Source organism: Nesoenas mayeri (genome assembly GCF_963082525.1).
Source record: "Nesoenas mayeri genome assembly, chromosome: 8".
Lineage (NCBI taxonomy): Eukaryota > Metazoa > Chordata > Aves > Columbiformes > Columbidae > Nesoenas > Nesoenas mayeri.
Window position 1 is genome coordinate 12153002 of NC_137554.1, and position 27293 is coordinate 12180294.

General features: G+C 37.5%; 1 protein-coding gene across 1 annotated transcript in view; it reads right to left on the reverse strand.

Annotated features, from left to right (window-relative positions):
* Positions 1–27293, reverse strand: part of ARHGAP29 (Rho GTPase activating protein 29) — a gene marked incomplete at its 3' end in the record, with an annotated part of 48927 nt that continues 21634 nt past the window's right edge. Inside the window, exons 2-23 of the mRNA XM_080348569.1 lie at positions 26689–26832; positions 19307–19403; positions 18791–18863; positions 14727–14787; positions 14103–14240; positions 13755–13819; positions 13168–13278; positions 12957–13037; positions 12520–12708; positions 12142–12279; positions 10661–10851; positions 8676–8842; positions 8005–8133; positions 7659–7757; positions 5972–6135; positions 5536–5724; positions 5238–5375; positions 3370–3602; positions 2278–2581; positions 2004–2112; positions 1442–1561; positions 1–893 (exon numbers count right to left, since the gene is read on the reverse strand). Coding sequence (XP_080204695.1) covers positions 1–893; positions 1442–1561; positions 2004–2112; positions 2278–2581; positions 3370–3602; positions 5238–5375; positions 5536–5724; positions 5972–6135; positions 7659–7757; positions 8005–8133; positions 8676–8842; positions 10661–10851; positions 12142–12279; positions 12520–12708; positions 12957–13037; positions 13168–13278; positions 13755–13819; positions 14103–14240; positions 14727–14787; positions 18791–18863; positions 19307–19403; positions 26689–26832 — 3833 coding nt within the window. The remainder of the gene's footprint in view (positions 894–1441; positions 1562–2003; positions 2113–2277; positions 2582–3369; positions 3603–5237; positions 5376–5535; positions 5725–5971; positions 6136–7658; positions 7758–8004; positions 8134–8675; positions 8843–10660; positions 10852–12141; positions 12280–12519; positions 12709–12956; positions 13038–13167; positions 13279–13754; positions 13820–14102; positions 14241–14726; positions 14788–18790; positions 18864–19306; positions 19404–26688; positions 26833–27293) is intronic.

Genomic DNA, 27293 nt, shown 5'->3' on the forward strand with positions numbered 1-27293 from the left:
CTATACAAAATGAGCTTCCCTGTGTTCCAGTTCCTGTATCCTTTTTGGTCTCAGTCTCTGGTAAGTAGGCTTCAGATCTGTAGGGTGAATATCCTCTGAGCTAGTTTTTTGTTCATTTGTATTTTGTTCAGGATCACCTGACGGAAGTGCGGAGCTCCTAGCCAGTTTCACAGTATCATCCTGGTGAAGCACAGAGCTAGCACTGGTTGGTGCACAAACTTTAGGAGAAGAACCCTCTCCATTATGTTTTGATTTGTTAGAGGGCGGTTTATAAAATGTCCCTGGGGGTGGTTGCAATGTTCTTGGTGCCCGGAAGACAGCAAGAGGATTGGCATCAGGACCATTCCCTTCTGTTGCTGACCTGACAGAAACAGAATATGGCTTACTAGGAAAAATGGCATTAGCTGAATCGTTAGCGCTGCTGCCTGATGAAGGTAAGGCACCTGCAGTTCCACTCTCGAGTGCTCGGTTCTCCTGCGGCACATTAGTCACGATCATGGCTGTCCTTGCTGTGATATCATACTGCTTATATTGCTTGTCCCAAGTTTTTCGCAGCATCTGGGTGTCGTAGCAAGGAAGTTTGCAGCAGGTATTAACAGCAGGCAGTGCCTTTACCTCTGACACTTCTTCAATAGTAGGGCTTCTGCCAAGCTTCTCTGGACTTAGTCCTCCTGCATTTCGTGAATTTCTTTCATTCAAAACACATGGAGGAAGTATTCGGTCTACAGGTAGGCTCACAGGGCGGGTAGCTGTTTTTGTCCTTGGAACCCGCAATGGAACTTTGATAATCTGACGGTTAGGTTTTGCAGGCAATAGGTTAGTTTTATGGCTGTCTTCACCTAGAGAAATAAATGAATCATTGTCTCTCTCTGAAGTTGGACTTGCGGCATCACCTAAAAACACACAAATAGAAATGACTGGATCTTTCCACCAAATATAAAGAGAAATCAACAAGACTTTTGCCAACAGAATATGGGCTTTATTAATGAACCCTTAACAGATGGTATTTTAACGAGATAATAGTTTTAAGTATACCTTGCATACATACTAGGAGTATCCTACTCTAACCACATGCTAGCATTTCAAGAGCAGTAAAACTCGTACTGTACAGATGTAACCAAGGAAGACATTAAGAAGAAATCATGCAAATGACAATGCAGTTTTTTTTTAGTTGTGTTGGGTTTTTTTTGTTGGCTAGTGCTTTCCCTTCCTTTAATATTTTCAGTTTTAGTATGTTTCATAAGGTTACTCTGTTATTGTACAGGACATGACTGAACTGGTAACACCAGCTGAAAAATCAATATAATTAAAAGGGATCATGTATAGTTACTACTAACTAAAGAAGATGAAATCATACCTGCATTAAAATAAACCTCTGTAGTAACACAGGCAGACAAACAGAAAAGAAGTTTACAGAAGATTTATAGTTAGGTTAGCAAACCTGTCTCTTTTGGAGCAGAGGTATTAATATCCAAAGTGCTGGTAGTCGATGATTCCGTCAGAGAATTACTCTTTCCAGAGCCTTCGGGTTTAGTTCCAGTGAGTGGCAACGATACACATTCTGGCAGAAAACAATGGTCAAAACATGTTAATTGCTGAATATTGGTTTGCAGCATCATAGTGGATTTCAGAAATCCAGTCAGACTATAATTGTATTTTTTTTTTTTTTTAAGAGAGAAACACTGTTGTATACTCTTACCAAATACTTCAAGCTCTAATTCCATCAACACAGGTTTCTTGAAAGCCTTTAGAAATACTGAATTTTCTGTTCCTGTTATAAACAATGTATCAAGCAGTGATAAGCAGGTTTTATCACTTGCTTCTGTGTAAACTGAAGAGCTGCATGCACCATATCTTATCATATATCTAATTCTACATTTATACAGTCCTAAAATTATGTGAGGCTGACATGGCCACCGGTGAAAAAGAGTTTGATACCCCTGATACAATGCATCCATGACTGCTTATTCACCCACCCCAAGACTTCATAAAAATGGACTAACCAGTTACAGATGTCTCTACTTGCTCTTTTGTATTCTTGCTGTTGTTGGATTCCAAAAACAATGCAGCTCCATCTGCAGCTCTGCTTTCACTTGGAGCTATCAGAATACCCTGTTAACAAAAGTCAGAGCAAAAGTAAATGAGAACTCAAGAAGAAAGGCACTCCTTAACAAAAAACCCACAGAGATTTAACAGAAACATGCTCTGGAACACTGCAGCATTTGACACAGATGGCAGCCCAGGGAACGCTGCAGCAGCACATGAAAAGTCACTCACCTCCTTTACAGCAAATGACTTCCTTGGCTGCTGTGATTCCCTCTCTTCTGCTGATAAAGCAACTCTGACTGTAAAGACAGTTTCTTCGGACTGAGATGTGTTCAGAAGTGGTTTCAATGACACATCAAATATCTTTTCATAAAACGTTATGAGCAGCTCCACTACCCGGGCCTGATAAGGGTAATCCACAAGTGACGACAAAGACACTGTAGCATCTGTTTGACGTGGCCTGATCAGAGTTGGGCCAAATATTATGCCAAGGTTGCTGGCTGACATTTTGTTTTCATTAGACTGTTCTGTAACCCTGCATAAATACAAATCAAAACCAAAAACAAACCAACCCCCAAAGTTAGAGAGTTTTAGCACTTAAGATTTTTAATATCTAAATATTTCTGATCTTCTATCTAAAGAGGCTAAATGACAAAAAAAAATGAAGGCGGGTTTGGTAGGCAGGCACAATCTTCAGTGCACACTGCACTGAAGAGCAGCTTGGACCAAGCCCTTTCCACACAGGCTGTTTTAATATCCTATTTGGTTAATGTAATTTGTGGCTATTTGCAATTTCTGGGATTGGGAAAAAGACCATCTCTCTCATTCTAAGTGGCCCAATATTACTCATTTTTAGTGGTATTCATCAGCTTGGTACATCCCCATCACACATCATCATACAATCCAGCACTTGGAGAACAAGGAAGTAAAATGTAACTGGAGAATGGTTATTAACAAACATGATACCAGTTTCAATTTTCTGTTTATAGCCACCAAATCACTACTCTGTCTGGGTCATATCCTGATTTAAATCACACTTAGGTCTCTGCAGCTGCCACTAATTACTACTTGCTGACCCCAATGCTAGCAGAGGATCAAGAATAATGGAGCTCAGCTCTTTCCCTCCTTTCTTTCAATTTCCTATTCTTCTCTCACCTAAGAATTCATTACACATTGAAAAGAAACGGCAACAGAACAATGTCTTCTAAGGTGTAAGTCACTTCCTCCTCTACAGTCATCAAAAGGGTACAAGAGTTTCCTAGTACGCAGCAATGTATCCATTTATTTTTCAAGATCAGTTTGCGTTTAAAAATCTTTTCTCACCTGTGAAGGTGTCCAATAAGGTACTGAAGAGTGTTATAGTTTGGTACAGGCAGCTGTTTCAGAAGATCTTTAATTTTAATGATGATTCTATTCAGTTCAATACAGATTGACTGTCTTTTCTTTGATTTTGGACTAGCTTGTTTAGCATCCAACTCCTCATTAACATTCTGGCTTTCTTTTGCAAGTCCAATGAACTCATTGTAAAGCCGAAACAAAATCAAGGGCTCTGGAAGCTGAAGAAATAAGAATGTTTCAGAAATACAATCAAGCCTGAATTTTAACTTGTTTCCTTCCTGTTTTTCTTTAACTCCATCTGGTCTAGCGTATTTTCTTAGGTGATGACATTATCTAATCCTTTTTCATTAACTCAAACCACAGTTTGTCAAATCCAAATCGCAGGTAACAAAACCACTCCCCTCCTATGTCTTTCTCCAGAAACCTCTTGCCAGCCCTTTCCTGCAACAGCTTCAAGACCAAGCATTTACCAACACAGGTACAGATTTCAAAAAAGCAGTTGCTATGAGGGTGTTATACTGCATATGCATAAATAACATGATAATAGAGCAGCTATTTATTTTTTCCAGACTTTGATAGTATATTACATATTGTATCAAGTTTGGTCCATAGTCCATTTTTTTTTTAAATTGGATTTTAGGTCACATAACATTAATTTGTAATTGTGATTCTCTCAGCATGAGAGAAGTATTCTCTCAACATGAAAATTAATGTTAATAATAAAAAAACCCCTTTTTAAAAAAAAAAGAAAAAAGAAAAAAAGACAAAACTTGTCAAACCTGACTTGGCTATTTCCATTGCCCCAGCTTAGACAGAAGCAAAAAGTAGGAAGACTAGATAAAACTCAGCATAATTAGTTTTAATAATTAGTCTCAAATATTATTTAACTCAGGATTCTGTCTAAAACTGCCTTAACTGCATATTTCTAGCACCATTCCTGCATTTAAAATGAGGTTTACCTAAAAACCACACAAACAGCTATGAAGAAAGCAACAAGAACAGAAAGAGACATAGTATTTGGTTATTTTTTTTTTTTTAATTATGAGCCCTATTCAAAGTACAGCACATTGCCTCAAACTGGTACCCCAGGATGATGTATATAATATGCTACCTTTTTAGTTGAATAAGTTGTCAGAGTACATCTTTGTAATTTTTTCAAAAGCATTTAAAGGTGATGATCAGGGGATCAGAACACCCGTCTCTGACGGCCAGTGTGAGGCAGAACACAGGACCGCACAGCTAAGGATTGTTCCTTTCAGGGGTAACAAGTGCTCTGACTCAGTGATTTCACTGGGCAACATATTGGCCTCACTTTTTACAGATACATACTGAAACCTTTTTGGAAAACTCAATCATGAAGCCTTAAAGCTCCATTTTGAAACCAAAAGATGGATAATATCTCCGTAATGAACATATCGTGACCGTTACGAGTGTTTAATGAAATTTTTGCTAGTGTATATTTACAGCAACATATTAGAACCTGTCCGCTTGCTGACTCAAGAATATGAGAATGTTTTAAACTTCATATAAGCCAGGCAAATTCAGTAACGGGAAAGGTTTTAGAAATTAAGCATCACAAGTGGATAAACAAAAGCTTGTTCTGTGTGTGGTACTAATATTTAAAGAGACATTATACCCACATGGAATACAGATTGTAATACCAGCAGTCAGTAAGCTAATGCTTTCCCTGCCCTGTCACAAGCTCCATGTGAAAATAAAGACGACTACTGCAAATATACAAGGCAGCAATTTAATCTTCAGCTGCAGGACTGCTGAAAGGATCTTTTTTCCTCTTGTATTGAAGAAATATACTACACTACTCTGGTTTTCCATCTGACCATTCAAGTACATACCTGGCGGAGATACAACTTGAGAACATTACTGATATCATGAGCATAGAGTTCTGAGAGCTCGACCAAATCCTTTCCATTTTCAAAAGCTTGACAAAGCTTTTCAACTCTTGATTTGGCTCCATTCACACGATAGATGCCCTGAAATTAAAAGACCAGCACAACACTATTTTAATTTGAAAGGCAAGTGTAAAACACAGATGGTATCAACAGTACAGCATTAACATCTTAAAAAGGCTTATTTTAAATATTTTTTTTTAAGACTGTTGATACTTAAGTTTTATAACAAACTTGAGCATACCTTGACATTCAGTGCTCTGCTTTCAATTTCTGATGTACACTTTTTGATGATGAAAGGAATGCCATCGGGAACATTCTTAGCAGCTTGGGCAAATTCCACCCCAAACAAGTGAAGCCTTCCATGAAGTTTTTTGTGCCCACATTGAATAGCCAAAGTCTCTAAACATTTTTTATGGCACGCAAGTGAGCACTACAGGGGAGGGAAAAAAGTACATGGTTTGATACAATCTGACACCATAAAAAATATCTCTGCTGTTTGCCACCCGATATGTGAGGAAAATGAAAGATTTATTAGTCTGTTGTGCTTTTGCTTTGAGTTCATGATGATTTTATGAGCCACAAAGTCTGTACTATTTATACCAAAAAACAACGCAAGTTTCCAAAACTCTAGATCTACCTAAATCCCAAGCAGCAATTTAAACTACTTTTCAACTTACCTCCTCACATTCAGCTCCCTGAAACACCACTAAGCTGTCACATTCTCGGCATTTAGATAGAGCTCTCAGCTTCCGCAGTTTGTGTGTTTGTGCTGCTTTGGACATATTAGCATCTCTGAAAGGTCCTGGAGAATTTGCAGTTTCAGATGTCAGATCATTTAAACCTGGAGAGAATTTCTCTGTTAGAGTCATTCCAATATGTACTATTGGGAGAGGGTATGCATTCTGTTTTTTTAGCACTGTGCTGCACAACACAGAATTCTGTAAGTAAATTGCATCTATCAAAGTAATCAAAAACATTTAGTCTAAAGGAAGTAAGATGGTGTTACAGCTTACATAAACAGGGACATCAACTATCAAATAATCTTACTTGAAAGTGGAATCAAACAATCCGTTTTGCATTTTTAAGTATTTCAGTTTTCTCCTATTACTGGCATGTGAAAATATTAGGACATTTAATTCCAAATGCCCTGCATTTCAGACAACTGTTCATAAAAGTTTCACTCCATGTATTTAAAAAACCCCTGTCCTAGAGGATGAAAGATGACATTATGGTTTGGCCTGTAGTGTTTCTGAAATACTTGAAGCAGCATACTTTGCAGCGGGGCAGAATTCACATCCACAAACAGCAGAACCCATATAAAATAAAAAAGAATCACCAATTCTTAGTCTCCTGTGATAACGCCAGAATATTTTCTAGAGGATTCTAAAACAGAATAGCTACTGTTGCTTTTTATGACCAGTTCTTTTTTTCAAGTGATTTACCTACAATGCTATCAACAACTCCATGAACCAAAATCCTTTGTTGTACAGAAAAAAAACCACTTTAAAATTAAAGCATACAGTTAATTGCCCAGAGAGCTTCTTAAAAACTCAAGTATTGATTAAACAATAGCACTCCAAGTGAAAGTTCACATTAACAGGTTGCCATGCTTTAAATCTGCATGTTAGTTTTGTTAACCACAGGCTCATTCCTAGAAGGCAAAGTATATATTTAAGAAATAAGGACTAACTGAAGAATTTCCTGAAGGCTTTACTCAGCAAGTGCCACAAGTATTTCAGAACTAGTTTCTAAGTACCGCAGACATCCCATAGAACTACTTCTGATAATCCAGTTATTCAGGTTTCAGTATGTGTGGCAATATTGTCTTTATACAATCAAAATTCATTTGAAAATTAGACATGATCCAGTCAAACCTGGCACAGACTTTACCAAAATTGCTTAGCTAAGTTGAAAAGGGTAAAATCTCAGTTATTACATTTGGATTCACCTCTTTCCAATTTGCCGGTTACCAGCTCTCCATATATCTGCATTTAACTTCGAAGTTTAGAAGTAATCTTAAATCCCTCAGTGCCATGCCTCTAACTTTAAATGCAAATGTATGGAGGGAATGGTTAGTGGATCATTTATGTTTACCTCAGGAGGGTGAAGACACTAGACATGTTCAAAGGCTGCCCATATAGTTAATCTAAAAGTATGAAGACAATTCTGCATCACTTCACTAAAATGGCCTGAACATTATTCTTCAGCTGTCAACCTCAAGCGGATACAGAGTGTATTGAAAAACAACGCTGTTGGTAACCACAGCCTTGTTAATGTATTTTTCTTAAGCACGTGAAAAAGAAAAGCCACGCTCTACAACAAAAGGCATATTTCTGAGGACTTCAGGTATGGAAACAACATTACCACAGTCTGAAGGAGATGGTGGCTCTCTTTCATCAAGATCATCTGCAGATGACATAGTACCGGTGGAAGGTGTTCGGGGAAGTCGTCTTTTAAAATCTCCTAGAGGATGAAAAAAGTTCTCAGGAAGCTGTATCAGTTCCACCCAACAGCTCTTTCTTATCACAGGCTCTGTCCAACACTTGCTAAACTAGTAACAACGTTTTCATTAATGTAAAACAGTCCAAAGAAAAACCATCAAGTTACAGGGTGTTTCAAAAAGATGGACCCAGTTTCAAAGATACAGTGATTTCAAATTGGATCCACCTTTTTGAGACACCCTGTAGTGCAGTGGGGAGCAGAGCTGTACCTGGGCTAGCAGACGGAGAATCCATGGATCGTGACTCGCTGCTTCCCCCGGCACTTTCAGAATCACTGCACATTCCTCCACTCTGGTTGCCAACTGACCATGACCTGAATGGTGGTGGCCCTCGCATTGCTTTTGAAAAGAAAATCCGAAATTCCAAATGTCAAGGACAACATCACATTATTTTCTTTTTATTTCAAGACTAACTATGCTTATATTCAAAATAGGAAACTATTGGAAAAGTTACGTGAACACGCAATACAGTGAAAAAAACCTACAGAATATGTTCCTGTAAAAGCTTTAGGATTTAAGAAAATGAATTTCAGAAACTGGACATTCGTGCTTTTGCAAAAGACCTGTAATCAATGTATTTACAAAAACAGTGGATTTTTAATTGCTGAAGTTAATTGAAATAGTTGAGTACACTGAGCTTGACAGTAACTGCTGTTTGAATTACATCTCATGTTTCTTGTCCAAGAATCTAGGTATACATACAGGCAGTATTCCATTTGTCCATATGCTCAAGTACGTAACTGTTTTTATAGGCTTTGAACTTAAAAATAAATTTTTTTAACTCCTTCAGTGCTACATTTCTGAGAGTAAGGCATCGAGCACCTGTTTTTTTCTGGTATTTTTGTTCAAAGACAACTTTAGATGAAGTACAGAAGAACTACCTTGGATATCTGTGCTGCTGGAAGATCTCTTCTCTCCAATCTTTTGCGAACGATGGTAAATTGGGCTTCCCACATCATCTAATGTCTGAGCAAGAAAATCTCCTGAACACTGAGATAAGTTACCATGTGACGTATGGACACTGTCGGTTGATTGCTTATTAAAAACCCTTCAGAAAGAAGAAAGTAATTAGAAGAGTGAATAAGATAGAATTAAATGAAAAGCAATATACTTAAATTCCTGGGCACTAAAAATGCTTAATTTAATTGCTCTTCATGCATGACAAGGTGAAGGACACACATATTTGACCTGTAATTATTAAAGCTCAAATTAAAAAAGAAAAAAAGGGTGGCAATTTATTTTAAATTAAATATGTGCCATTTTCCAATGTTCTCCCCATGTACAACAGCTTTTCCACATCTCTGCAAGGTACTGACTGTTAGTTTGCAGACTTTGAAAAAAACAGTAAATCTGTTCATCTGAAGACCAGAATAATTCAGAGGCTATTGCATCCTACTTCTGTGTTTGCCTCCAAAAGGTTCCCTGCCCAGACATCAGGACCATTCATCTATAAACATAAAGATTTTAAAACGTTGTGCTTTTTTAAAAGCACAGAAAATATGTTGAAGCTGCCAAAGAGCTTATGGTCAGTCTATTGTGAAAAGCTACTCTCCAGATAAGGCCAGAAAAAGAGCTAACAGTAATTAATGTAAAATGCTGCAGCAGCCTGTTGACAAAATGGCTTTCTGGCCAAGTGAGCAGTCAGGAAGTTGTTCCTTAATCAGTTCTACCCTACCCAGCTGAAGGAAATAGAGACTTAAAACATTAAAATTTACATTTGTGCAACCCACTGTCCCTTAAACAAATTCAGATCTAAACTATAAAAACAATCGTTCTAAGTTAGTGAAGAATCACAAGGCCATGTCAAATGAAAAAAAATAAAAAGGTTGGGAGAAGCGATGAGAAAAAACACGCTCCTATAAATTTTAAGTAGTAAATAGCTGGGAGAGCACACAAAGAGCTTGAAATTTCATGCTCATCAGTTTCTTGGGGATCTGCATAGTTAAATCCCCCTAAGTCAAAGTTTATGAGTGTAGCCTAAATCAGTCTTAAAAGGCAGGAAATTTACAGACAAGAACTAAGAATCTCAGCTTTAACTTTGAATTTCCTGGCTTTTGTTGGTAGAAGTCTGACTCAAGAGTTAGGCTTTTTGTATTTAGTTTCCTTTTGAAAGACGATGACGACACTTTCCTGTAGAACTGTGAAACACGCAGATTGGAATGGATATTCTGGTGCTTTAGTGCCAAGATGGCTATTTTACAACAAGTTAAAGGTGGAAAAGCATTTGGCACACTGACACAAGGAGTCGTCTTTTTCTCTTGTAGTCCTTCCACATTAGCTGTATATTTAATAGAGTAACAGTAAAAACTACCATGTCACGCAGGTAGGAAAAAAAAAATAGAGTTATAACTTAGAGACATGTGGACTCTAAACTTTTACTTAATCACATAGCATAAGACTGAAATTGAGCAACACTTCCCATCAAAAAAGTTGCCCAATGTAAACAAAATGGAAGAAGGTACCGTAGCAACAAGGCCTGCAGAAGATGAAAAGTACCTCCTCAGGCTTCCTAAACTGGTTATCAAATACTACTGCCACCCACACTAGGGAGTTCACAATTTACATTTTTCACATTTACTAGTATCTACATTAAAACAGTAACAAGTCAATTCTTGCACACCACTTGTCAATGTTTTAGCATGCCCTACTACACCAAATGACATTCTGCTTCATAATTTAAAGTCAGGTTTTAAAGTCAACATTATGTATTTTCTACCACAAGAGGAGTCAAAGACATAAAGAACGGTACAGCATGGTAAGACACCAGGATTCTTTTTATTCCTCTAAAAATGTTGGTCTACTGTTAAACACGTGCCTAGCATTTAACTCTAAACCAAGCAAATGCCACCTGTAGTTCGGGACTTACCCATCAACCTGGGAATTCTGGGTTTCAAAAGAACCTGATTCAATAGTAACACCTTCCTTTGGCAAACTTCTCACAAACTCTGAATACTGCTGACCAGGGTCATAGAGTTTGGCACTCTCACAGAGGGACTGGCAGTTCACGGGGAGAGATACAACCTGAGCATGCTGCAGCTGGAACAGGTTAACTGTTGCCTGATAGGAGAATAAAAAAAACCATAAATCAGTATTTGTAGGTCATTTACTAGATATTTCACTTGTATTTTGCTCAAACCAAATTAATATCCCAATAGAAAATTATTTAAGAAATAAGACTAGAAAAATTCTAGAAAATAGTAACATTTGGAGGGATGGACTTTCTGCACGATTCCTTCAAGTCTACTGCAAAAACTTCATCTGTTGTATAGACACTAGTATTCCTCTTCTCCCTGGGTTATTAAATTCTCCAGTGTGCAAAGGCAATTCCAATGGCTTCCCACTCTGGGTTGATCAAAATAAACAGCAAGGTTTGTTGCTATCAAAAAAGCAATTTTCATGCTCTCAAGGGAATGTTAGTCACCACTAGAACAATGAAGTAGTTGGAGTTCCAAACCCAGATGAGGTCCATATCACCTTGAGACAAGAAACCGACAAAACTCCTTGCTCCAACAAAACAGATTAACTAAACACTTTACTTGTTAAATTACATAAAACTTCTAAAATATTTTATCATAAGGCAGAGACCAGGGAAGGGGACACTGCATGGCTGTTTCTTTGGCTTTGGGCTTGCAAAGTAGTCTGCAATTTAGATACACTTGAACTGACGAGTTTGTTTCAAGTTTATACTGGTCTTACAGGTTGTTTTTTGGGTTGCCTGGGAAGGGGTGTGTGTCAGTTTTGTTGTTGTTTTGGGTTTTTTTTGTTTAACTTTCCCTTCCTGCCCCAGCATTAATTGCCTCTGTCTCATCTGAAAGAGGTACCACCTATAGACATAATGCACTCTTAAAGCTTTTTAAAAATCTGTATATGTAGACATACTGTTTTGACAACCCTTTGCTTATTTCCATGTATTAAATTAACAGTCTCCATGCTGCAGAGTGTTGATGTCCATTCTCCACTTGATCCAAACATCTTTGCTAATGCACTAATGATAAGAATAATGGGCATGGGAGCTGTACTCTTAAGCACCAGAGTAACACTACTGCCATCAATATTCTTAGAGAGATTTTACAAGAATTCTGTAGTCAGGGCTCTTGCAAGGCAACAGCTCATAAAAAAAACCCCAAATGATTCAAGACATGTATAACACCCTCCTTTATTTTTAAACTCCTAACAGGAAGAGAACACCACAAACATATTAAAAGTTTTCCTTCTTTTTCTATTGGCTCGACCTCTGTCCTTTGAAAATTTTCTGGTTTAAGGAGTTAACACTACAGATGGGGCTCTCTCTTAGTCCTAGCAACATTTCTGTCTCTCTGCCAAATCTATTTTAAAAAGCATGCTTACAGCTTTAAGAGTGAGATCACACTGGTGAATAAGCTCCCGAAGCTGTGTTAACACATCACTTTTAAAGCTTTCCAAATAATTTCTTTTTTCTTCGACCTCTGCCATACTTGCTTTATAGTGTTCATTGGCCTCTTCAGCCTGGAGAAAACACAAGTATAAAGGGTTGATGGACTACAGGCCTCGATACCAGAAGCAAGGAAAAACAAAATAAAAATCACATGACACATGTAATTGGAAATTCCCATTTAGGATTTTTATCCAAAAGACCGTAGCATGATTAAAATTAAGAACTATCAACAGAATACTTGCTCCCATTGGGAAAACATGAGTAAAACCAGTGTAGGCTTAACTTTAAAAGCAAGGAACAAAACCTCTTACTTTTTGTAGGGCTTCCTCTTCTAGTCTCCGTTTTTTTTCCAGTTGCTTGCTGAAATCTTTCACGAAGCTTCCACTTGAGCTAAGATGCTCCTCCTCAGCACGAGCGGTGCCGGATTTTGCCTTCTCATACTCATCCTGACGCTGTGTATATAGCAACTTCGCTTTTCTTAGAGCAGCTTCCAGCTCTTGCTGCAGAATACAACAAAAGAAAAAAGCAAAAGAAACATTTAAGTTTCCATTTATTTCTGATGTTTAAAGAGAACTGTTACGCATAGGTGTGTATGCTGCAGTTCAAAGCACATAGTCATAGAAGAACAACCTCTTACAAACATGTCATGCAATTGGCAGCTACATACTACATAAAAGCCTAGATTTAAAGTTTTGTCCTTTTGAAGAATTTTAGACTGAACACTGTTAAATATGAAAGAAATACCAACCATTTTTTTCTGTTCTCGCTGCCAAAGCTCCTTGATATCTTTCCTTTGTCTATCCAACTCATTTTTCCTTCCAAGAAGAGGCTAGATAGGAGACATTAATAGAGTACATTACGGATTTATAGGCTGCAAGTTCGTTCTTTTGAATAACCTGTGCTGTTACAAAACTTTTTAAAAGCCTAAAGAATATCTTGGTCTTTTTCTTTAAGCTTACCTGCACAAATTTGTTAGACAGGAGAGCAGCAGCTGTTTGTTGCCAAAGTTGATTGTTCTCAATATCATTTTGGAAAGCATTAATGAATATTGACTGGAATGGCATATAATCCTAAAATTACACACAAGAAAACATTAGTGTTCTATGTAAGCTAAATGCCTGTATAATTGAACTAGATTGTCAATTAAATTTAGAAAGGTATTTACATGTGTGTGAAAGTCAGAGTTTGGTATGAATGTAGAAAACGACTGATTTCTCAGCTATGTTTCTTTTTACTAGGAAAACACTCTAAAAGACAAGTCTACAAGTCCAAATCACAAAATGTACAAGATGAGACAGAAAAAAGTGTATTTTGAGAACTATAAGGCTATTCTGCACTTTCAACAAAAATAAATTTATATATCCAAATTTACATACGAGATGGGAAGACATACAATACAACAAACCTTTTAACTAGAGATTAACAGTATGAATCAATTCTGTAACAACTTAAAAATGCATTACTCAACATTCCCAAAGTTTCGCTTTTGGACAAGGCATCCAATACATATTTAAGACTTTAAAAAACACCCTTAAGATGTACTCACCTGGTGTCCAACAACACTTTTAGCAGTTTCAGCCATTTTTGCTAAGTTTTTAGCACACTCCACTTCTGTTAAAAACAAACAAACCAACCAGTTACTCTTTACACTAATAACTGCATCACATGCTAAATGCTTTTTACATTCTTCCTCTAACAGATATGCCACAGAGGGGACCACCTTCACTTTGTTACAGGCCTCTAATTACAGGAAATGCGTGATAGTTTTGTTCACTTCAGTGGAACAGCTACTAATTTAAACATCACGTTATTGACAGTCTGCAGCACACAGGCCTGATAACAGATTTTATTTCATCATGACAAAGCTGATTAAATGCCAGAAAGAGCCACTCACCCAAGCTAAGCTTTTTTTCTACCCATGCGACTACATCCTTGGTATATTTTGACCATGCTTTGGCATAGGACAGAGCTGATTCAATTCCGTTGTCGTTTCTTAGGAGCATGTTATCAACCTCCTCTGCTCGAAGATGTCCTGAAAATAAAGCATCAGGCACAAAGAAGTGAATTTTAGACATGACCACACACTGAGAGCAAAGCCAGCATTAGCCAACTGTGAATGCTTAAGCAGCTCTGATCTTGAGTTGGTCTTTAATGCTAGTTGACTCTAAACGGGACTGACAAGAGGTTTTAGAACAAATTAAAGGATCATAGTATTTATTCTATCTGCAGTAGTCATATGGTCAGCATAACTTTCTTAAAAAAAGTCACCCAACAAAACACCAATCATATGATGACATAGAGAAGTGCTTCAGGCCTTGGCTCTTTTCTCCCCTGAAAAGTAGCCCAGGTTGGTTATTTACAAAAGCATAAAATCTCTGCAATGGCATATTTTTTTTAAAGTGAAGCTTTAATGGCAGCACAGGTGTAAAAAAAGTGACCAAGCAAATATTTACAACATTTTACAAGATGAAAACATAGATACAGAAGAGTGTTTATTAATACTAAATGAATGACCTACCTTGAATATCATCCCTTTCGTGCCGTGAACCCCCAGACTCCACAGAAAGATTCTCAAAAGACTGGTTGGTGTACAAGAAATAAAATATTAAGTTAGAGAAGAAAAGCTCTTACTAGGACTGACAGGTTAACTAAATAAATGGCATCATCTGCCCCTTTTTAAATTTTTTTGGCAGATAAAGCAACAAACTGTGCTGTACCTCCCTCTCATCGAAAGCATGATACCTTCTAAGCTCCCATGGCTGTGAACTGAGACATACTAAATTGCAAAGAATCATTATATACCTTTAAACCAACAATCTTGAAAGGCTGTGGTGAAAGAGTTAATTGTTTAACAAACTGGGTTGATATTTAAGTGATCTCCAGTTTTTATTAGAACCCTACCTAGCTTTTAAAAAGCTTTTCATACAGACCTGATGTCATATACATCACAGACACCATTCTACAAGCCATCAGAATCCTGTGTTTCTTCCTCAAGGGAATAAAGTTATGATTTCTCCTAAATTACTTGCAGGTGTGCACTGTAGGCACAACAGCTGACTAGTAACACATGCTAATGAAGCCTTGATGAACAGTACAATCTGACAGAATGTAATCCAATAATAAAAGGAATTTAGCACAAGATTTCATCCCTACCTTTGTCCTCCTGTTGCATTTTTCTACCCCTTTAATTGTACAAGTTGAACTATTTGTAGGACTGTGCTGTAAATCAGGTCCCTGAACAAATTTAGGTGAATAAAAAGTTTACCTAGTAATCACCCCCCCTTTTAAAAAACAACAAATAAAGCCCCACACAGCCCTTCATCATTTTAAAGGAATAAACTATTCTTGAAAACAGAAGCAGAGGGCAGCCAGAGGACAAAGGCCAAGAAATATCTGTGAAGTGGCCTTAAGCTTTACAAGAACAGCTTCTCTTCATTTTAGATTTTGATGCTCTTTTTCAGACTTTAAAATAGAGCATAGTAACAATTATGTCAGTAGATTGTTTGTTGGTATTTTTGTTTGATTGGTTTGTTTTTTAAATACAAATGAAAACTGACCATAAATCACACAAAAATCCCTCAACAATCATTGTTTACAGTAAAAACAGCTTTTCCATATAGCAGAACATGCAAGGTATTAATCAGCAGTTACACTGAACAAAATCAAACTACAGTTTAAAGAAGAGCCCCATTCCAAAAAAAGTGGAAGACTACTGTAATTGCTGTACAATACAATAGAGTTTGAGGAAAATGGAAGGGCTTTCCAGAACAGGTGGGAAATCCAGCCAAAGTTGTCCACCAAACAGAAAAAAAAACAAACACCAAAAAACCCAAACCAACAACAACAAAACCCACAACACAAAATGAAAACCAACCCAACAACCAAAACTAAAACCCACCCACCACCTGAATTTAGAGCTGCATCAATATTTGGTTGCACAGAAAGTCCGAGCATTCCTAGATTTACTCCTGATTTGGGTGTAAAGTATTACTGTCTTCAAGTAGATTTTCAAGTGTTAGATTTTAAAGTGTTACCAAAGCATGTCATTGTTAGGGAAGAACAAATAAGAAGAGGAAAAAAACCCCATGCTTTATATTAGCTCAGGAGGCACTTAAAAATTTCTGTCCTAAAAATTGTTTCCCATGCTGGAAGACCTAAATCATCTCACTCCTGAGAACCATTCACTCTTTTCCAGTAATTCAGCGACACAATCTAGTTAGGGCAGCTCATCAATGCTCATTCATCCATCCACATTCACCCCACTGCAAATACATAATATCATGTTTTAAAAAGACAATTACTTTATGTCCTACAACTTATTATCAGAACTTGACCCATACAGCTTGCCCTCTCAAGTCTCCAATGATCCAGCCCAGTGCACTTAGCAAAGAACCCAAATCCCCAAACCATACAAAACTTGACTTACAGATAGATTTCACTTCTCAACTTGAACCAGTCTCTTCTGCATTTTTTCCCCATTACCCAAGAACTCTCACTCTGACAGATGCCAATTTCTGCACACATTTTGAAAATGTCATCCTTCTCCTTTATTCTGCTCTCAGATCTACATAGTATCGAATAGCATTCAAGTAGCTTGTTGAGTAATGAAAGGTCAGACATGCCAGCCTCAGCTCTTCCAATGTATTCTAAAGCTCTTCTGCTTTTAATTAAGAAATATCTTTGCTTCCACCTTGAACTTCTGGTTGTACTACATAGGCTCAAATAAGAACAATTACATTTGCTAAAAGGGGGTATACACATTATTTAACTTAAGCTTCCAAGTGGAATGCCTGAACTGAGGAATGTAGACTTCCCTGCAGTTAAGAGAAGTAAGATCAGCCCACCCGTCCTCCCATTGCAGAGCAATGCTCAACTGCTTAGTTAGGGAGGTCTCTAACTTAACGGGCAAGTAAAATCTCTCTCCTTAATTAACCCTCAAAGTGCTTACATGTTAAATTCTACTAAAATGTTATGCTCTAATATTTTTAAGATAAAGCTAACGGCTATGTTCAACCACTGAATGTACACACCTACAGGAATGAAAAGTTAATACAACTAGTTAGATATCTTAACTCCTAGTTGGCCTCCAAATTAGTCTCTGAATTCCAAATCAAAGTGAAATGCTCTGTCTGTTAAATGTGAATTTATTTACCTGAATGAAAATGCACTTAAATTTAAGACAGATTTTCAATAAATTGAACCATATTATTCTACCTGGTCCAAAAGTTATAATTGTTCCCTTCTACATTATGAAAAGCAAATGACACTATAAAAAGGGCTTTTAAATATAAGCTAGTGACATCTGGAACAAAATTCCTTCTTCATTCCACTACATTGTAATTTTCCTCCGTCTTCCACTACCCTCATGTTCAGAAGAGTGAAGTTTTAGCCAAGCATTCACTTCCCAATACAATATATAGGAGCATCCTGTTCCGCAGGAATGCATTTTCGAATTGCAAAACCATTACAAGATTAAAATGTTGCCAAATTCAGCACCTTCCTTCTGCTGGTGAACCAATTAGCTGCAATAATACTTGTTCAAATAACCTCATTTAAGTTAACTGAGACGCCGCCTTCTATGCTGTTTTATTTCATACTTTCTATCAGCAACCTAATCCTCTGATTCTAAGTCTGCTGGAACCTGTTCTCCAAGTAACCACCTTCCCGTCTATGTTGTTCACAAATACAAGTTTTGTAGCAGCTACAGAAGCAGAACTTCTGTGACCGTAAGTCTTTCTCAGATGGATGCGTTTTATCAAACACAGTGACAATTCAAAAAGACGACTTCTCAGCTGTAGCTGCACAGCATTGCTATGACCAAGTCTGTATGAAGGAATGCTAAGCCTTAAGTAGTTTCAATAAAGCCTTTAAAAAACCACCACAATCTAAAATTTAACCTTGCTATGACTTAGCTTGTCATACACACCAATTATCAACTGTATTTTCCATACATTTAACTTTTAATTTGACTCGATTTACTTGAAAGTCTGCTTCTAGATATATGAAAATTCAGAACGGTATTTGACACTGAGCATTTTTTAACCTCACTTACAACGTGTTAAAAGTGGAGTTTAAAATGCTACTGTTTTTCTTTGACTACCTATACTTTGACAGTGCTAGTTCAGTTCTCTTAGTGAATTGTCGTTGAAACAGCTACAGCACAAACTGAGCTCTGGAAGAAGAAAAGCTTATTTCGTAATTAATATTACTCTTTAAAAACCAAAAAGAGGTCATGAAAATTTAAGCTTTTAGGCCTAATAGGTCTATTCTAACTACTCCAACATGCAAATCTTACTTTTAAGTATTTTCACTTAACCAATTTAAAAACCTCAAATACAATTACAGCAGGTTATTATTTACATATTTGAGTACTAGTCCCATTGAGTCATCACTGGCATTTGGAACAGCAAATACATTCCAGTATCTGAAACCTTAGAATGCATTTTTTCATGGGTTTAACCTCGTTTTAACACTCAGAAGACTCCGAGTGTCCCAGCCCCATGATCCACAGAGTTTCAGTGGAAATGAAAATGTCCTTTACAGGATATAATTCCACACTTTAACAGAACGTGTTTAGCCTACCCGACTTCTCCGAGATACAGGAAGTCCCAACGACGAGCCATTGTCTACATCTCCCATAAGGAAGTCTGAAACACTGCCAGAAAAACAAAGAATGGTGTTACTTCATTACTGCACCCCACCAAGCAATTTCAGATCACTGAGAACAAAAATTCAGATAGTGTTTCTAATATCCTTTAACAGTCCTGCAAAACAATTTTTAGAAGTAGTCTTACATTCCCTGCAATTCCTCTACCATCAGCAGTTTCCTTGTTGGAGAAAAAAAGGCAGCAAGCCATCAGCACCGAACAGCCAACCGAGAAAAAACCCACAAAAACTCAAACAAACAAAACCTGCAATACTCAAATAAAGCAGTTCTGGATGTGGTTAATTTAAATTAGTTTATCAGCTAATATTTGTCCAAAAGAAAATGGAAGTTTTTGTTGCTGATATTTAGTCTTACTATGATATGTCTGATATGTCTTACTATGATTTAGCTGCACTGAGCTCTTCAAAAACTCCTTCAGGCTTCCAACTTACCTGTTTCCAAAGGTGAATGCCAATGTTTCAATGGAAGAAAATATTTCACTGAAGAGCTCTCTCTTGTTTTCTTCGTTAACTTCTTTGAAGTTCACCGCTTCAGAAAAAAATGAAAACCAAATGGTGAGAGGTGGGGTCAATCAAGCAAAATTTTATATACAAATCAAGAGAAATTTTATATACAAAGTCTCTTACAGAACATGCATATTATTCTGAACAACTCAAATAATACAGTTTTAAAAAATATTAGTGAGAAAGTAAATGCTAAAGGAAAGAAATTAACACAATCTAGAAGCTTCCTTCAGTGAAATCAGATTACTGTTTCATTTCCTATATATCTTCCCACTTAGGAAGCAGCTTTGTGTGGGAACGTGATGGCAACATGAGGGGAAGAGAGAAAAGTAATTTAGCAGAAAGAGTCAAATCACACAGCAGCAGTAACACCACAAAGCATCTCACAAACAGCCAAATATTTCCAAAATTGTTTATTTTCTGGGCAGAAATTTCAGAATTCAGAACAGAAGTAGTTTATGGGGGTGCTTCTGTGTACGTATCCAGAACAAAGGATTTCTGGCCGGCATACAAACAGAAACCTATCAAAAAGTGCTGTCTGTTGCAAAACTCTTTAATTATTAGCCCCATCATCTGGCAAAAGCTCCTCAGTTTCATTTGTTAAAGTGGGGAAGAAATTCAGCAGAACTATCGCTGCTCCAAAAAAGGAAAGGGAGCATTCCCAGACAAAGTAGACGGTTTAAACTGGTGGTCAAGACCAGTATTTAGGCACTCAATGCGGAGCCTTTAACGTGCTGCCATGACAAACAGGAATTGTGAGACAAAAGCAATGATTCACCCAGAGTTTCTATTAACAACTACTGGACAAGGGGAAAGGGGGAAAAGAGAGAAGACAAAAAGCACAACCATTTCTGTCTGTTTCCAGCTTAACTCCATTATCATTGGAGACTGTGAAATTTTTTGTAGAGAAGTCAAGTACACGCCTTTGAGCCAAAGGTGAGCCCTCTGGGGAGAAGTTTTCAGAGTTTTATGCTGGGAGAAGTGACCATTTCACATTAGTATTCATTTTTTTTTAAAAGCTTACTTTTTTTTTAAAGCAGTGTAATATTCTTAATTATCTAGATGCCTAAGTTATATTTATGATAATCTATTTCAGAGATACTGCAATGAGACAGCTATTCATTACTTTTTGCAAGACGTCCAACAATGTTAGTTTATGCATCCTTCTCACATTTCAACCACAAGTATGGAAATAATGGACCGCAATGACTTCTAGAAGTAGCAAAAATTAAATCACATTAAAACGTTGTCCATTCTATACACATCTTCTTAGTAAATTAAAGTAACAGACTTCAATCGCCAAAAGTATTCAAACTTCCTGCCAGGTGCCTAAACACTAATGGGTAACAAACAAAGAAAGTACAGTAATCTGCTCCCCCATTAGACTTCCTTTGTGAAAGGAAAAGTTTTTAACCAGTAAATTAACGCAGCTGAATCCATTCCTTTTTACATGGCATGCCAACAGCAACCATCAACATTTTTATAACAACTATTTTATACAAGGCTATTACAGAAAAATACCTATTCATCTCATTGGTTTTTTCACAATTACTAGCATATATCGAAGAATGTGTTGTAATAAGCCCACAGCAATAACAAAAACAAATCACCACATATTACAAAAATATTAACAGTCTCTGTTGCCACAGTTCACTGCTACATTAAGGCTTCTCGTACCTCGTCATTCTTCTATACCTCATAATTACGTAAAAAAATGCCTCTGGCACCTTTGTTTGAAATAAGACTCAATAAAGCTCCACAGATGATAATTTTTTTAACCACTTTGTAAATAGCACTGGATTTTTAAAAACAATTCAGATTAGCTGAAGACCTCAGCTTTCCAGAGATAATGCTGCTCATAAATCTAAAAGTTGTATGCCAAATCATTAAGCAACAACAGTTATTACAAGATCTATTGACTGCCAGCCACTAATAACTGGAAAAATCATTCCAATGCCAGTATGAAATGAAAACAAAACAAAACACAACACCAGCACCTAAAAGGAACCAACAAAAACTGTCTATACATTCAAAGCACTTACCACTGAAACTTTAGTATATCCATTAGCTGCATTTTCTTCAGAGAAAGAGCACTTCTTTCACTTGGCTAATGAGACATCACCAGAGATAGCCTCTCCCTAAAGAGATACCGTCTGGTTCCCCCTGCCTTCCTGTCCCAGGAAGAGTTTTGTTAAGCTGTACACGTTATACACCAGGGAAATCTGTCCTTTTCAGAATCCATCTCAAATGGAATAGCCAATCTCAAATTTTTCAGAATTACCACTTCTCCCAAAAAAGGTTAGTGCGAGCTCTCAGCAATTCAGTGAAACACACTGCGCTTTCTTCTAGCTTACTACCACTGGAATGCTGATGCACTTAACATCAACTTTAAACCACGCACGCTCTTTCCCCAGGACATCCTGACTGCACACAATAGCTACTGACAACAATGAACTACAGTGATCTTTCCATGTCTGGAAATGACAGCTAGCTATCTATAGTTCTACAGATTTCAAAGCAAGTATACAACTTAACAACACTTTTAAGTAAGGCTTCAGATGTCGCATAATGAACTTTAAAACACCATGGTAGAAATACATTAAAATCTGGAATCTGGTACCTGAAATGCAAGCCTAGCTTGCATTAAATTGGATCTCTATATCCAAAGCTAGGAAAGCTGCCTTCAAACTAGAGGTGGGTTTGGTAACCTCATCAAAATGCAGCAAAGTTTCAACCCTTGGGTCGTGCCCTTAAAAGCATTCGGAATCAAGCACAGAACAGGTTGGGGAACCAGCAACAGCCACAGGAAGTTTTGGAAGCCAGAATCCCAGATGCTGAAGTAGCACCTGAGGACATTTGAGCAAAGCTTCCCAAAGTATGAAGAAGAGGCTGTCAGCTGTCAAGACCCAAATGCAACCAGGGCCTTTAAACAACGATGCTTAGACCACAGCGAGCACAGAACTTCACACGCACTTCTGTGATGCTACCTTGTCCCCTTCCTGGGAGGACAAAAAACACTCCCTCCCCCAAACAGACTTGAAATACTTATTTTTATTACCTCTCATCTTTAAAAATATGTAAAAAAAAATAAAAATGAGGGAAGGAACCCAAGTAAAGAGCAGCAGTGTGCAGACTACAAAGAGGCAGGAGAGTACTCACAGTATCTCACAGCTAGAGAGGACCAGTAGGCTGTCCCGGCCCCACCGTTCTACTTTTAGCTCTCTGTGCCATATAATTTCACCAACCGGTACTTACTACGAAGTCTGGCAGCCTCCCCAGCTCTAACTGGATGTCAACAAGACAAGTTTGAGGAGCTGCTTCCGACTGTCTCCATAACTTTTACTCTGAATTTGCATCACAGATAGAACAAGAAAGTCAAAACTACTTCACCTTGCTAGAGGTATTTAACTTTGATGCAGAGCTATCAGAAAAAAAACATACTTAAAAAGGGAATTTCTAGAAGACAAGGGCAATTTGCAGCTTTACCAGGAATCTGTGTCCATTCTAGTGATCCAGTCAAAGCAAAAGGTGCAATTCAGAGCAAAAGAACAGTACAAACTTGAATTCAACATGGGATTAGGAGAACCACATACTCTGTGGCCATCAACTATTTAAAGATACTGAGTGGGAAAATAACAAGTATGAGTGTGACGGTGTACCAGACCGGGAAGTGACTTCCAGAAATAGGAATATAAACAGATACCAGGCAAGATGCTTCTGTAAGTGTCAATTCTTCCAAATCAAGGAGGTGTCTCAAGTTAGCATGGATGGGTAGTAGAGTCCAAGCAATTAGGCCCAGTGAACCATGTCATGGCCAAGATATAACCAGAGAAACCAAGTGTGTTGGGTTTTTTTCTTTAATTATTTATTTTTGTCGTCTCCCCCGCCTTCCTGCAACCTCAGTCTAAAATGGTGAAAGCCTGACATCATCTGTTCTGCCAAAAAAATTCTCTGTACCAAGATTAAGATAAGATGCTATAGCTAGTTTTTCCTTCAATCTGTTCAAAAGCAAAAGCATTAGACATCCAAAGCAGAACCACCATCATGTTCATATCATTCCCACTGAAGGACCCAAGAAATGACTGAGAGGCTTGAAGGAAGGGCAGCAGCACTTCAGTTTTTGGTAGCATTCAAAGCATTCCCATTTGCAGTAACTTAAAGGGGGTGGTCTGTCTGGACTGGACATTACATGTAAGTCTCAGTGCAACTTGTCATACTTTTGAAAATACTTTGCAAGCTGGAATCACTGACAGTCACTGCTTCCAAAGCTATTTTAATGAATTTCTTAATGAATTGGTCAAGAAAACAGCCACTTGTTAAAATAACTCTTCGTCCCTATGTGAAGTTCCAGCTACAAACTAGATTTGAAACCCCAGCATTAGGTAGATTCAAAAATGTCTTTCTAGAACCTAATCCAGTTATGCTTTTATTTCTGAAGGGAGGAAGTAAAAAATTACGTGTAAATCCCAGCTTGTTTCTATTTCATCCTCTCCTAAATAAACATTAGAAATTTTCCATGCCAGGTTAATCTTCTTCCTAGTCATAAATCTGACTACAGATATAGGGCGCTTCCACATCTTTTTATAGTTCTGTCCTCCAGTGACAAGAAACAGATGAATCAGATGAACTTCTTCCATAATGTCGCATTAACACAGCCGAAGACAACAGAGGAAAAAGGATACTGGTTTTGTCCTACCAGCTCCTCACATTCTTGTAGCTTCCTGTTTATTCAAAAGTTACATTGCTCCTCGTGAAATAACCACAGCTGAAAACCTGTGAATGCATGTGTTACTGACAGGCAAAACCTGAGGTCTCATAGGCTTACAGTTTACCACAACATCATGTATTTTTACTTCAGTTTCCTCAGTTCCAGCAGTCGTACACTTCAGTGTGAATACAAACACCGAGCGGGATGATCCTCACACACATCTCCAGACACATGAGGAATACAATACGTGGTGGAACAAACAGCAAGAGGTGTTACTGAAGTCCTCCTATGAAAGTACTTGTTTGTATCAAAGGCAACAAATATCAAAGCATTCTTAGAACAATAAAGAGTGGAGTTAATTTCAAAATTCTGTAATCCCACAATATGCACAGTGCTTTTCTAACAGTAGTCTGTCTTTCCATACATACAATAATGCCATCCCACCATGACTGTAGCTAGTCAAACTCAATATATTAACAGCAAGTGAATGCTACATCACAATCAAAATATTACTAGTTAGTTTATTTCAAGTTTAAATAATTATATGAACTAAACTCTGTTTGCGGGGGGGAAAGCTAAAAAGTATTTGTGAATATCTGTATTGCCAAAGAAAGGCTTAGTACTAAAGTTACTTCCCCTTCTCACTACCAAGAGAAATGAATGAATCCTAAAATAACTGTTCAAAGAACAGATACTCAAACCATGCAGAAACACATACATGTAAGAGAATGCATTAAACACCATTACATCTGCCCAGAGTTCAGTGCTATTGAAACTATATGATGGAACAGTGTGAAAAGAAAAAAATACATAAGGCATCACATTTGAAGGCTGCAAATACTGTGGAGGAATGAATTATGCAATTCGAAGTGCTTAATTTTTACTTCAGAAATGGGTGGAAATCTAGAGCTGGAAAATTACTTCAGCACTAGAACTACAGAAAGTGACCCTGGACTTATCAAGGACTTTAAAACTGAATACAAAAATTATCGAACAGGACAACATAATTATGCAATCAATCAGCAATGTTACCACATGAGATAAGGAAAATAATTCTGATGTTTTATTCTGCAATGGTAAACTTGGCCAGTATAGACAGTGATCAATTTGAAGTACTACATATCAACAACCTTGATCAACTATATAGTCCAGAGAGGATAAATATTATTGCAATAGTTTTTAGAAACATGATTTAGCAAAGGTTGATGTAATTTGACTGACTTGCATACCTTAAGTCATGTCTCCTCAACTTTTCTTAAAGAAAGAGCAGCTGAATGTTGTGGCGTGTCCACTGAAATTAGGGGGCAGTGGAAGAGACACAGTAATCCCACCATAGCACTTAAGCATGGGAACAGCTTGTCTAAGGTGGATGTAGAATTATGTTCACTAAACATTTAACTTATTCTCATGGCTAAGCATCTGATTACCATCGTACACATGTACTTAACTCTTCCCAAGATCAACAAGACAACCAGTAACCTCTCAGGAATACACTCCACATTTCTACTGCTAGGTACAATTCTCTAAAGTGAGTTCAGAAGTTAGAGTTATAATCCTGTCATCATTTCAAATACCAGGGACAAACCTACAGGAAACTACATGTAGCAGGAAGAAAATGCCAAGTGGGCTGTTAGTACCTGCCAAGATCAAACTGGCAAAACTATATATCAACAGGAAGGATTCCTAAGAAGCTTCAAAGAGTCCACACCAGGAATCAGGCAGCTAAACACATTAGTATTTTAACTGATATTCCTGAGTCAGCCGTGTATGTCCAGACATACTAAGATAATTAGGAAACAAGGGGAAAAACCCTAGAACAAGGAGAAAAGCTAAATTAGGCATCTCTGAAGGAGGAGATTCAGCCCTACTCCAACTGGTCTCCATGCCTCATGGAAGAAACTGTACTGGTTCCACAGTAACATACTGGACTTACTCCATAGCATGGACAGGAGCAGTCAAAGGCTACACAGAAAAGAAACAGCTACAGTTCATGGGGCTGGAGCAATCCTGTGCTTCACCATCTGTGTTCATCTGATACGCTGAGGAGAGCAGCAGCAGCAAGGCCAGCAACAGAAAGTATTAATGTATACGTCTGCAAGGCTTTTTTGTTGCTGTTTACACCTTTACCACCCTTATGGTCTGTTTGTGGAATTTATAAGTAAGTGTTAGGCCATTCAGATTTGGATTGCTCATTTAGATACTTCTTCACTTAATATAAACACAGCACCTTCCCTACAAATTCACAGAACTAAGCAAAGATTTTTGGCACATCTCTAAATGGAAAAATGAGGGGTTTATCATTCTGCAATATTATTCTGCAATACAAAGGTAAAGAAAAGCTCAAGATCAAAGGTTGGGGCTTTTGGAATTCAGTGTGGGTTTGCCGCTAGCTTCCAATAAGCAGAATTGTATTACATCAACAGGAGAACAAGCTATTTAATATTACTTTTCACTTAGAGAAGGTATTTTTAAACAAGTGTCAAGGTATTACTATTCAAATCCCTATTTCTTCTGTATACATAGAATCCGTAACTCCAAGTCAGAGTCAATCATGTCACCAATTACAATTTTTCAAGAACATGAAAGATAGTAAATTCCTTACCTTTCACTTTTGCAATAACTGTTCCTGCGGCACTAAGAATATCAACGGAGTTTAGAGCCTGATGTTTATTTATCACTGCTTTCAGAACACGCAGCAACTCCCCCAGGCGTTCGTGCACTACCTGATGCAGGCCATCTTGATTTTCTGAAAAAAGTAAAGGAGAAACTACATTAAAACAGTGATTTAACTCCTAATCACATTACAAAACACTTTGACGGTGTTCAGCTGCATTGAATTTCAGGCCATATGGAAGCTGAGCCTACTCAGAACAAAGAAGTTGCTAAAAAAAGTTATACTACCATTTGCCAACAGTTTACTTGCAATGTTGTATGCCATTTACATATAAATTCACTTCCCCCAAAAAGTCAAGCAAGCATACTTTAAAAAGGGGGGGACTCTACACTAATACCCTAAGGTTTCTGAATTACTTCAGCTTTTCTTCTCATGTCATTTCACCAGTCACCCTTTTGATAACTGCATATAATCAAAAAGAGTATCAACATAATGAGATTCAGATTGCTCATTGGGTATTTCTTCACCTGATACAAATTCAACACCACTTCTTTATATCTGAAGAATTAAACCAAGATTTTTGGCAAATACTG